The sequence below is a fragment of the Paramormyrops kingsleyae genome, chromosome 9 (genome assembly GCF_048594095.1).
Source record: "Paramormyrops kingsleyae isolate MSU_618 chromosome 9, PKINGS_0.4, whole genome shotgun sequence".
NCBI lineage: Eukaryota > Metazoa > Chordata > Actinopteri > Osteoglossiformes > Mormyridae > Paramormyrops > Paramormyrops kingsleyae.
The window spans coordinates 2,944,225-2,957,856 of NC_132805.1; the positions used below are offsets into that span (position 1 = coordinate 2,944,225).

At 44.7% G+C, this 13,632-nt stretch overlaps 1 protein-coding gene across 1 annotated transcript in view; it reads right to left on the reverse strand.

Moving 5' to 3' along the window:
• Positions 1-1,794: 1,794 nt before the first annotated feature.
• Positions 1,795-13,632, reverse strand: part of thsd7ab (thrombospondin, type I, domain containing 7Ab) — a 90,772-nt gene continuing 78,934 nt past the window's right edge. Inside the window, exons 24-29 of the mRNA XM_023802723.2 lie at positions 10,547-10,720; positions 8,768-8,863; positions 8,477-8,559; positions 6,550-6,748; positions 5,888-5,975; positions 1,795-3,790 (exon numbers count right to left, since the gene is read on the reverse strand). Coding sequence (XP_023658491.2) covers positions 3,706-3,790; positions 5,888-5,975; positions 6,550-6,748; positions 8,477-8,559; positions 8,768-8,863; positions 10,547-10,720 — 725 coding nt within the window. The 3' untranslated portion in view covers positions 1,795-3,705. The remainder of the gene's footprint in view (positions 3,791-5,887; positions 5,976-6,549; positions 6,749-8,476; positions 8,560-8,767; positions 8,864-10,546; positions 10,721-13,632) is intronic.

Consider the following 13,632-nt stretch of genomic DNA (forward strand, 5'->3'; position numbering starts at 1 on the left):
ATTGGAAGTTTGAATGTCATGGCTGGGGCCGTTGGGTCTTCAAGCAAGACATTCGACCCTGAACACTACTGCAGGGCTGCTGGATAAATGTTGACCTTGTACTCTGACCCTAAGCAGAAGAAAGCTCCCTCATTGCTAGACACGTCTGCTTGTTAATGCCTTTGAAAAATGCAGCATGTGGCTGCAACTGAATACATACACTCAGGCAGGGTCAAGAGGTTCAGTTACTATTCGGTGTAACATTAGAACAGCTAAGATGCCTGGTAAAAGCCATCTTGAATGTAGTGTAATACTTGGTGCCATCTCTCATCGTCTTCCTCAGCTGTTCATGTTCTACGGTGTCAACAGTGTACAGAGAATGCCGCAACTCTGACACAGTGGCTCAGTGAGTTGCACTGTCACCTCACACTGAAAATCCCATCTCTATTCTGTGTGTGAGTGTACTGTATTTTACATGCTGTCAAACGGATTTCTTCTTGCAGTCAAAAGCTATGCAGTTGGTAATTGGCATCTCATTGCCTGTGGGGTGTGCATGCACGTGTTCTTTCATGTCCCGGCATCCCATACAGGGCATACCTCTGCTTCTTTGTGTTCTGTGCTGCCGGTTCGAGGCCCTCTGCGACACTGCTTAGGGTAAGTGGTTGAAAGATAGATGGAACAACAAGGGTGCAGCTACAGATTTTGGGCTCCCTGAAAACTTATCATTTTGGGCCCCCAACTGAAACCAATCCAATTATATTCCAAAGTTTTTAGGGCCCCTGTCACTCAGACTCGATATTCTGCCAAGGACTCCCTCTGGAAGACACCGACTTCTGAATTATTTTTCCTAAAATATATCATTCTCTAAATTCCGCTTTTTGCAATCCAATTTTTAATGACCTATTTACGAGTTACTATTCATATATATACACTATTTTTTGACACCTTGGAGAATGGTTATGACAAATGACTTTAAAAAATAATACCGTTTGTTACTCTATCCTGACATCTAGCGTCCAAAGCAGGCATTGCAGTCATATTACACGTGACACGTAGTACTGATGGTGGCTTGTTGGGAAACATTGTTGCTTCATTCTTCCAGTATTGAGGGTTCAAATCACTAGTCTTGGGTCACTTAATGTGGATATGATGGCTTGGCATCCTATCTGGGGGAGTTCCACTATCTTGCCCCATTGTTTCCGGAGATAGGCTCCAGGCCCCCTACAGCTATCCTGTCTGGGATAGGCAGCAAGAGGATTTATGTCTTGAACCCATATTGGGAAAAATACATTAAGAATGATAAATTTAATCATAAATAATAAGAGCATGTTCTTACCTGCGATCAAGTACTACTAACACTAAATGTACATCCTATTCAAATTCAGCATTCTGTTCAAGGATTTTTACTTTGGTTAACAAATGCTTGAAGTATTTGTATGCATAGAGAGATGCAGAAAAATACTGACAATATCTTATGGACAATCAAGTCATGGTTTGTGGATGCCAAAGTCGGAAGTTGCTATAGTATGAGGACAGTAGGACCAAAATCAGTTGAAAGTTTGATTGTCTTTAAGTGGCATTTCATATTGAAAATCTGTGGATTTATCATCATAAATCATCTCCAGTGGCTGTCATACAGTTTCAGATACAAAAATTACAACCTTCTGTGGATATTGAAGGTTTACTTGGCTGAGTTCATTATGTAAAACACATAACCATAGTATTCTGTGATTCAGGAAAGCACTCAGCACGAGCATCAAACCATTGTCTTCATTTAATTTATTCGGGCAAATACATATGTAAACAACACTCAACACACCTCCTTGTTTTCACATGTATTATGAGTCATCAGCATGGAAATCAGTAACATCAAGCCAACAAGCTCAAGGGTTCTGCGTAACAGAAAACAAATATTTATATAGTTAAAAATACTGCTTGCAAATTCACATCACTGAAAAACAAACAAAAAAAAAACAGCTAACTAAAAATGTTTTTTTAGATCCAAACTCCTTGTACTTCTAAAATGCTGAGTAGCTTTGACTTTGAGGAAAATGGCAGAATCATGCATTTTAGCATTTTAGCCAGCCTGGGATGTTCACCATCAGCAGATAGGCTCGGACAGAATCTGTGCAGAACCAACGTCCTACAGGAGCTGACCCACCAGAAGTGCCATGGATCCATAAGCCAGGACAGTGTGTGAGCTTGGGTTAAGACCCAACCTTTCTGTAATTAAACAGCATATCTGCTTGTGTGGTAAGCAAACAAAACAGTGCTTTTCAACTTATGTAAAGTATATAAATAATGCATGTGTCATGAAACCAACTCAGAAGAAGATTTTTCTGTGTATAAGCTTTAATCCTGAGAACTTGTTTTTATTTATGCAAATTATCTTTTTTAGTATATGTTTGAGTTGGTAAATACAGTTATATAAATATTTGAAAAGATAATACTTAAAACTGAAAATTACCTAAGACAGTCATGCTATCAAATGGTTTAACATTTTATCCATTTGTAATTTTATTCAATTTTATTTACATCATTCAGTGGAACTAAATACATATAAAATCTTATTTTGGTTGAATCGTTTCACATGAGGACAGAGTCAGGTCACTGTCCATATTATATGGTTTCAGGTAGAACTACACTCATCACAGCCAAGTTAAAGTCACACATCTTTTGTAATGTCTTACAGTCTTACACTCTTAAATACTGTGAGAGGCTTTTAAGCTTACATGTAAATTTGGCCTGGGGCCTTAACTTGTGTGACATCTGTTTTGAACGTTCTGTCAAAAGAAAACACATCAACAATGGTGCTATTGGCTGTTGAAGAAGATACTGGCACAAGACGAAACCTTGAAATTAGTTTGGGATCACCTGGAAAAGACTCCACCTAAATGTGGAATTACAAAACCCAGCTGTCAAAAACAAAACAGACAAACAAGCAATAAACAAATGCACAGAGCCCTCAATATAACAGAACAAGCATACAGTGCTGAAACCACACAAAGTAATTTGGGCTGAAAAAAAGAGACTTCTAGTTCCAAAAAAATAACTTAAAAAATGTTACAATAACAAAAATGAATATATACATATATGTATATATATATATAGTTATGTACACATTTTTACATTTCTTCCCATCCCACCATTTTGCACAACTGAACTGTCATTTTCCATTAATGTACTAAACTGAAGTGACAACGGTAGGAATAATGTGCATTTTTAATATCTACTGAATAGGACTGCATATCTTGCTGCACTAATATAGTGCATTATTGTGCACGAAATAGAGAAGAGCTAGCGTTGAATGTGTAAATTCTGCATTTTAAATCGAGAAACATCAAAGATTCCAGCAACCACTGAGCCCCCCCTCCCCCTCCCCATGCAGGAATAGTTTACATGGAAAAAATGTCCCTCCTCATCCATCAGCGGTGTGGTGCCACACATTGCCACCAGCAGCGGCTACTCTCACGGAAATATTTAAATGGAAAGCAGAGAAATGCAAAGGCAAGATTTGCTTTAGTCTCTGTGTCTTATAAGTATTATTTTAAATAAACAAGCAAACAAACAAGGAGTGAAGGACTGAGTCATTCTCTTCTACTTCTAATTCTCCTTTGATATCACTTTCCCAAAATGAGCATTATGTTTGCCTTCCCAGTTTTAAAAGTGAATCTGCCATAGTAGGTGGTAACAGAACGAGGATGAGGTTCACCTCCAACTGCCCTCCTACATGTCAGCATCGCCGTCGTAGGCCAGAGTCAGCGGTTTCAGTCTGTTGTTTTGTCTTTTCTGGGATTTCTTTGGCTTTTTGCTGGGAACAATAAAGAATTGATCAGGTCTAGTACGGCGCCCATGCCTGAATAAAAATGGCTGTTTTCAAATTTGTGTCAGAAAGGAAACAGACACTGAAAATGACTTCAGTCGTTATTTTAAGAATGGGATTTATATTTTATAAGACATTTCTGTAGAACATTTTTGAAAACAAGTAAAACATTCAGAACCTTTGTACTCTATGGACGTATGCCGTTTGTAGATTATAATTATATGCATTTATGTACACACACACACACACACACACACACACACACACACACAGATTTGTAATTATGTCTTTGTGGGGACTCTCCATTCATTTCTATGGGGAAAACTCTTATCCCAACATGATTACCTTAACCCCTACCCAGCCCTAACCTTAACCACAAGTAACCAAATAAAATATGAGACTTTTGGTATTTTTCATCTTTTGATTGCTTTCACAGATCTTTGTGGGGACCTGAAAAATTGTCCCTTTCCATCTTTCTTTTAAGACTTCAACTATTTTGAAAGTTTGGCATTAATTGGGAAATTGGAGGAACCAACAAAGAGAAAAGTATTTTGTGTTATTTCATAACTTATTTCATAAGTTCATAACAAAATGTTTGATTGACACCCACTAAGGAGGCAAAATGCCGGTCGTGTATGAAATAGATAGATAGATAGATAGATAGATAGATAGATAGATAGATAGATAGATAGATAGATAGATAGATAGATAGATATAAATTATCTGTAATTTAAGTGAGTTTGTGTTTTATTCTAACACATAACTTTCATGGCGATGGAGTCGTATGTTTTATGTTTGCATTACACATACAGCATTCAGGTTTGGTTATGTGAAAAACATGGAAATGATCATGGATGGACATCCACACTTTTGTATAATTTAATTTAATTTTTATTCCAACTCTTATGTTGCTTTAGGGTGCTTCTATATTGATCTGCTCAGTAGCCAAGAAATGAACTTGAAAACCACCAGCCAAGTCTTTCACACAAGCATTTTTGACATAGTTCTACAAATCTGGCAATAATGAGAATATCCATTAAGGGCCAAGGTCACTGATGTGACTGGGGTTTATCTCGTAGTCCAAAAAAAATACAGCGTTTTAAGCAGCTGCTGTCCTTAATACTCAGGCACCGAAGCAGACAGAATTTAAACAATACCACCCAAATTCATTTATTCATACATGAATCGCTTTCATTTTAATGATGATGAACACACACATAAAATGTGACAGATTGCAATACACTCAAGTCTCAAATATTACAAATACACATTTTCTTAAAAATGAGATGGAATTGAAGAGAACGGAGACTCAGAAAATGATACAACCGGTAATGCCTCTATCTGGCCACTAGATGTCAGTGTAGCACCAAAGAATATTCCCTGTTGGACAAGTCTCCAGATCTCAATCAGATCTTCAGAACACTGATTATACAGAAATTAATTAATGATACCAGTTAATTGCCCACTGTTTAAAAAGTGTCTATGGGTTTATATGAGGTCTGTGTCATTTAATGTTATAAATGACTTTCATAATTGTTTTTTTCACAATTGGTGAAAGGTACCACTGACATGGCTATATGGCTAAAACAGACAGGGGCTGCAGTCTGACCACCAGCTGGGAGTGGAGGTACCCAGAGAAGCAGACCACAGCTCTGAAAGGGAAGGTGGGTGGGACTTCCTGCTCACCTGCACCAGCAACTCCGTGTAGCTGGCCAAACGGGGTATGCGACATGGGGGAGGGGGGGGGAGTCACAGGGTCAGCACCTGTAGCTAGGCCACACCCTGTAACTGACAGGCTCGCTGGGCTCCTGGCGATCTGGGCACATGAAGGTCAACTCGTGGATGCTCTGGCCCCCCCACACCGAGCTGGGGTCCGGGGCTGAGGCTGAGCGGCGGCTTGCATAGTAACCGCTGCTGGCCGCAGGTCAGGTGGAAACAAAAAAAATGTGCGGGGTTGGAAGGGGAAGAGTGGCGGCGGAGAGGGTAAATTCCGAATAAAATGAAGAAACTCGGGAATGGAAATGCAGCGGAATGTCCCAGATGGGATGGGTGTGACCACGGAGCCGACGGAAAGGAAGAACTTACCAGGCGACATAGATCATAGAGGCTATAAAAATGAGCAGCACCAGGGCCCCCGCTGCTGCTGCATACACCCATGTCTTCAAGAGCCCATCTGCCGGGCGGGGGGAGTGGGGCGGGGGCGAGGAAGTGAGTCAGAGTCTACTGTTTATTTACGAACTTCACCGAGTGTGCAAAACATTAGGGACGCCTACTGCAGGTGAAGATGACAGAGCTGCTCCGGTGAAGGGCATGATCGATTGGTGAAATCCGCTTAGAGGCAAATTCACAAAGGACTTTGAGGGCTCAAGATGTGCATTGCGCACACGAGGGGAAAATAGGCGAGAAAATGAACTGTGAATCGGGTGTAATAATAAGTATCAGGCTCTCCAGACTGAGTGTGTTCAGGAGCCACATCCCTCCTGTGGTTCTCAAGTTTAGCGTGTCCTGTGTGTATCTGGAATGGTCCAGCATCCAAAACATATCCAGCCAACTCAACACAACTGTGAGAAGCCTTGTATCCTCATGGAGGGCTTTCAATACCTTATGGAGTCCATGCCCTAATCAGCTGAGGCAAAACTGGGATGAAGCACAATATTGGGAAGGAGTCCGTAATGTTTTGGTAGCCCAGTGTGTTAGTACTATGCTTGACCAGATACAACGTTACAGCTTCACCATGAATGACTCACCTGGTCCAAAAGGCTGCAAGAACCAGTGGTGGTCAAAACTCCCTGGGTGTCCAGCAGTGGCCTGGGTGGGGTGTGTCGCCCAGCTAGTCTTGACATCAGCTTTCTCGACCTCCAACACAGGGATGAGCATGCACTGGTCCAGAACGCCATCGGACCTCATGACCTCTGTGTAGCCCTCCTCACAAGCGCACAGGCCTGCCTGGAGATGGGGGAAGGGAGTTAGGAGACCAGTCTGCAGTGACGGTATCTGCTGTGCCTATCGTATCGTCTAACGAGAGGACTGAGGTCTCAGGCAGCATCCGTGCAGGCAGTCCAGTCAGAACAGTGAGGCCAACACCACAAACCCGCCATTACTGCCAGACACTCCTCAGTTTCCTGTCTTTCAGGTCTTTGCTTAAATGAGCTGAGAGTGTGTTCAGAGACATGAACCTGGGAGTGCATCTGGAGATGGACAAGCAAGACGAACAGCTTGCTACAGGTCTGACACTTGTAAGCTCTGTCACGGATGCAAATTCCCAGGTGTTCTGCAAGCGTGACAGCTGTTGGAAGACCTCGCACCAGACAGTGCACTCATACTTTTGGATCTTCTCTCCGAGGCTGTGGTAGTGCTTTGTAGCCAGTTATACTGCCCTTCATTTTACAGAGGTCAAAGGCCTCCTCACTGGTGGCCAGCGGGGCTGACATAGGTTTGGTATGTAGGCAGCCAAGGGGGGGCACTGTGCTGGCTGTGTGAGACCCCCCGCTGAGGCCGTGGGGGGAGGGCTGGTGCACGTGGATTTTCGCGTGCATTTACCTGGCTGTGTCTCTGACAAACTCTTATAACCTCTTAGAACCCTTAGTGTAGGAAGAGGCAGGCACATCCACCTATGCAAGAACCTGAAAGTTCATGATTGACAGTGTCATTAACCAATGACAGGCTGTAACAAGACAAATGGATATTTAGCCTAAGGAAAAAGAAATAAACTTGTCCATATTGCAGGGGATTAAAATAACACGACTCGAAATATTCTCTGCCTCTCATGGGCTCAACATCCCTTCTTAATAGTGTCCCTCACACAGTGGTGTACAGGACACACTGCAATATTAACTCCGGTACGTTTTAGCGTCCCCTGTGATGGAGAGTGACCTCCCGTTATGAATCTGTCAGCTCAACCTATTGCAATTACAGAAGGGCTTCACTCAAAAACATCTGGAAGTTTGAAAACTAGACTCCGCAACAAAACTAATTATTGACACGGCACTGCCTGTGCATAAAGATTATGAACAATTTCTGCTCCTTATTGATTACTTTATTACAATTCCAGGTTTATAAACGGTAGTTACCTGTTTGTGGTCAATAATTCTATTAATGACTTAAAAATATGTTATATAAGGGTCAAAGTAGAAATGCTAATCCTATTCTCCTTCATGCACGCACACACACACACACACACACACACACGCACACACACACACACACACACACACACACACTCACACACACACACACACACACTCACACACAGAAGGAAAATGAGTGAGAACATAACACTCCGGGCTGATTTTACTGAGGGCATCAGGTCATTCTAGCTGAATTTAGACTGACATGTTATGCTATTTCGATTGTTTCATTCTGACGGCAGAGTCATATCAGGGCAGCTGGGACTGATACGTCCAGAATATGAAAATGTTACCAGGGAAGTCAAGTGGAATTTACACTCACGGTTTGACGTGCGCTCAGGCTCAGGATGCTGTCTTACAGGTGTTCTTCTTAAACAGATGCAATAAAACATTTCCTAGAACCCTTATGATTTTGTGTCCCTGACGATTTCAGTCTTTAATGAAACATGTTTGTTATACTCAGCGTTACTCCACCTCCCATTATATTAATCACACAACACACATGGCTCCACAGAGACAGGAAACAGTACATCTGCACACATCTTACCTCAGTGCAGTACGTCTGTGGCTTGTCACATGGTGGGTCACATGACCTCTCAGACGCTGGCTGGCTGCTGATTGGACACCCTCCTTCAACACAAGTCAGATCATTTAATTAAAAATGTCCAGCTCAGATTGATGTCGAAGTGTGAATTTTGTAGTATTTTGGGTAAAAACCCGATCAAAGAGCAGATTGCATACTGAGTTTTAATAAAGGCCTGTACAGGGTAATACAACAATAGGAGCACAATGTAAAGCTGGAAATGGGGTTAGCCACACATGAGAAGGAGGGATGTACCCGTCACGTTTAATCCATCGGAACGCTGGCACCACACGAGTCGAGAGGAACCCGTCCACTTTCCGGTCATCCACTCAAATTTGTAACACAGTCCATCTGTGCGGAGGACAGAGAGGAGCACAAGGGCACTGCTGAGAGTGTCTATGCTTTGGAGAGTTTGGAGTACAGACTGAGAGCAGTGTGACCACCCAAAGGGCCACACAGACAGTGAGCAGGGAAAGCAGGTGTGGGAGGGTGGTCCTAATATCTCGAGTCCAGACCCGCAGGGAAGGAGCCCAAACCACAGGTCCCACTCGAGGCTGGGATTTTGGACGATTTTTGGCCCGAGGCTGATGAACTGTTGGCCATTATTTCAGGGTTAAAAAAACTTTCAAGAGTTCAACCTGTTCTTCTGCAGGAAAGCCACCATTTTCTCAGCAATTAAACCTCTTACACTGTCATCCCTGATTCAGTGTAAATTAGCAGACAGGACTGAAGAGCAACCAAAATGGCCTGTTTTTGTCAAGTAAAACCTTAATGCCGGGTGGGACAGTGGTTACCACTGTTGCCTCACCCTGCTGGGACCTCGGTTCCAGTCACGGCTCCGTGTGTGGAGTTTGTATGTTCTCCCTGTGTTGTTGTGGGGTTTCTGCTGGGGACTCCAGCTTCCCCACAGTCCAGAAAACATGCTGAGGGTAATTGGAGTTACCATATTGTGTGTGTGTGACTGTGAGTGAATGAGTAATGGTGTGTGAGAGTGCCCTGTGCCCTGTGAAGGGTTGGCGCTCCATCCTGAGCTGTTCCCTGCCTTGTGCCTGTACCCTCCAGAATAGGAAAAGCAGTTACAGAAAATTAATGGATGGAAAACCTTAATGCTTTCAGCTTGCTTTCACAAACACTTTTCCTCCTTTCATTGCGTGCTGCGAATGATGTGCAGTCGCAGTCAGTCAGCAGTCTCTCACACAACACAAGCCTACAGTGTGGTGGGAAGAAAGTAGGTCACCCCTAACCACGCTGCACTGTTAAGTAGTAGCTAAGGCGACGGTCTCTGTTATGGGCGGTTTTGGGATTAGCAGACAGCACAGTTGCATAAATCACTTTATCTGTGTTTGGATCCTGTAACTAAGCCAAATGGTAAGTTCTGATTTAGGTTGGAGCACCGATCCCTCACATTAACATGACGCTCACCAGCGCATGGCCGGAACCCTCACACGACACTCACCTGCGCACGGCCGGGACTCCCACATGATGCTCACCTGCACACGGCCGGAACCTCCACACGATGCTCACCTGCACACGGCCGGAACCCTCACACGATGCTCACCTGCACACGGCCGGAACCCTCACACGATGTTCACCTGCGCACGGCCAGAACCTCCACACGATGCTCACCTGCGCACGGCCGGAACCTCCACACGATGCTCACCTGTGCAAGGCCGGAACCTCCACACGATGCTCACCTGCACCCGGCCGGAACCTCCACACGATGCTCACCTGCACACGGCTGGAACCTCCACACGATGCTCACATGTGCACGGCCGGAACCTCCACACGATGCTCACCTGCGCACGGCCGGAACCTCCACACGATGCTCACCTGCGCACGGCTGGAACCTCCACACGATGCTCACATGTGCACGGCCGGAACCTCCACACGATGCTCACCTGCGCACGGCCGGAACCTCCACACGATGCTCACCTGCGCACGGCTGGAACCTCCACACGATGCTCACCTGCGCCTGGCCGGAACCTCCACACGATGCTCACCTGTGCACGGACGGAACCTCCACACGATGCTCACCTGCACACGGCCGGGACTCCCACACCTGTTCGGGACACTGCAGCAGGTTCTCAGGCTCCTGGGCCATGACGGACTGGGACCGCACCTGGGCCGAGCCGAAGCCCTGCTCCAGCCCTTTAATGCAGTTGCTCTGACAGGGGCTCCAAGCGCTCCACTCCGTTAAGTAGCAGTCCCCTGGAGGAGGAAAGAAGTTTTAAAGCGACTCAAAGTAGAAGAGCTGCTGCATGATGATTGGAGGAGCTGTCAGAGGGGCTACACCTCTTTTTGACTGACAGCATTTTGAAATCATATTTCGACATCATAGCATTTCAAGGTCAATCCCATATGTATAAGTGAAGTCTTTTCATTTTTTGATTTTTATTTGTACATATCCTATAGTGTTCTTGAGTTTATGTCGTTAGTAAGGTTTGTTAGTATGTTAGTAAAGTTCATTTGAAAGACCCTATTTGAAAGACCACCAGCTGCCACTGGATCTGACTATATAAATTTAATTCCTGCAGGATTTTATCCCCTTGGATTTCTAAAGGATATGTCCAATCCAATTTGGATTATTTTGGGTAATGTCTGTATCCCCTCCAGAACTCCCTTAATTCCAACCCTTAATGAAATACAAGGCATATCTAAGACCAGACATAACTCTGCAACTCAGCCAGATCACTAATGGCAGATGAAATTATATCAGTTTTGAAGAATTAGTGTGATCTGAACAGGGCATGCCGCTCCTCAGACCCTCCTCTACTTACGAACTTTCAGCTTACGAACTTTCAGACCTACGAATGAAGAGGGCTGTAAGTCCAAATTGTGTTTGTTGGGCTCCCGTTTCCTGTCCGCAACATCAATTTTTTTTCCGCGAGCCAATCCCGCCCAGTATGACTTCTGGCCACTACTCCCAGCGCGCAGCAGCGTGACGTGCGTACTCCCAGCATCCTAGTTCTCTGTACTTGCGTATACGCCTAAAATGATGTTGAATAACAACTTACGAACATTTCAAGTTACAGATGGCAGTTCGGAACGTACTTCTTGAACTGTAGCCTCTCAGGCATAGCTAATGCAGAGCTTTCTGGGGTCTGTAGCTTGTTCGATTAGTAACGGCTAATGTATTTTTGCTCATCCTCAGAAGACTAGCAGGGAAACTACTTAGTCTACAGTCTAGAAGGGGACTCATTTTCAGCTGAGAGGCATGCCTTTGACCTGTCTATCCATCCATCCGCCTCTCTGTCCATCTATCTATCCATCCACTCATCTTCTAAACACTTCTGCTGCTTAATGTATTTTAATGTAACAGCTGTATGCCCCAGTGACAAAAAAAAACTCAAATTAAGAGTTTTAACAATTTCACAAAGCTGACATGAGATACATTGCGAAGAGTCATTTTATGCAAGACTGTACATTCATACCAAGTAGAATTTATTGGACTGATAGTATCAAGAGGCCTCTAACAACATTTACATGTACAGGTGGAGTAAATATGAGAATCCATTCATCTTCCAATGGCTTCTCCTGGTCAGGGGGAGCCTGGAGCCCATCCCAGGCAGGGCAAACCCTGGGTGAAATGTCAGGCAATTCAGAGGTGAATGTTTATGGAACTGCAGGAGGAGACCAGAGTTCCTGGATTTAACCTGCACCACATGGGGGAGGCCAAGCAAGCTCCATGCACAGAGAGCAGGGGTGGGATTACCCCCCAGCACTGGGGGCATGAGGCAACCGTGGTACACATTAATATGAGAACACCAAAGCTTGAAAGGGTTTGTTTTGCCAGTTGAATGTTGAGTAACAGCAATATTTTAGGAAAATTACTGAAGTGTTTAAAACCCAGCCAGATTGTGTGCATGCACGACTGACCTGTGAAGCTTTAGAAGATTATAGCAGTGTGTGTGTGTGTGTGTGTGTGTGCGTGTGTGTGTGTGTGTGTGTGTGTGTGAACCAGGCTGGTGGATCCGCAGCTGGTCTTCAGGTTAACGTGTCAACTGGGCCACTGTGTTACTGAAAGCATCCAGGGGGACAGGCTGGGCTCAGAGCACAGCGAGGGGGGGAGGTTTCAGGGTGGTGCGGTGAGCGTACATGGAGGTGTGGTGATGATGTCAGAACCAGGACCCGCCACTCCCACCTACAAGCACCTCCTCCTGTAGGCGTGGCTTTGTCTTTCATTTGGCACAGAACCCTATATCTCCGGGGGATACAGATGCAGAACCTTAACTGCGACAGTCTGATGGTTCCAAAGACCCACGAACGGCGTTTATAGAATAAGAGTCAAATCAAAATGTGGCACAGAGAGGGGCAAGGGGAGGTGACCCCCTCACCAGGCCACACCTCCGGCACACACACAGGCCTGCTGGGCAAATGACGTCCTGCCTGCGCTCACCTCTGCAGAACCCCTGCCCTGTCGCACGGAGCAGAACGTAGAACCACAGTTCAAAACCATCCAGAAATTACTGACCATCCCAAGAGTCAGTTACTCATTTTCCTTATGATGCGATGTAATGAAGTTTAGAAGATTTCACACAGTATTAGTACTTATCCATTCATTTTATAAGCTGCTTGTCTCCTGCCTTGTGCTCTATGCTTCCTGGGATTGTTTCCAGGGCCCCATGCAGCCCTACTCAAAATAAGCAGTTGGAAGTTGAATAGATGGATAGATAATTACATATATGAACTGGGATATTTATATTGCCCACAGTGTGTAATTTTGTCTCTGATTATGTGTATATGTGCACTGCGATTGACCGGCACCCTGTCCAGTGTGTACCCCTGCCTTGTGTCCCATACTGCCCGGCCCCCTCCCAGTGTGTACCCCTGCCTTGTGTCCCATACTGCCCGGCACCCTGCCCAGTGTGTACCCCTGCCTTGTGTCCCATACTGCCCGGAATAGGCTCCAGGCTCCCCTGTGACCCTGTGCTGCGTAGGCAGTTGTAAGACGGATAGAGGATGGATGGACATTTGGGGTTAAGGTTCTGTACCTGCCTAGAGGGTATAACAAAAAGCCGTCCTGCAAATGAAAGTTTGATGCTTAAATTTACCACTTCGTGCCTTAACACTAGCCTTTGAAAAGGTATTGTCATTTCCTCCTCTGATTGGCTCAGCGGCTT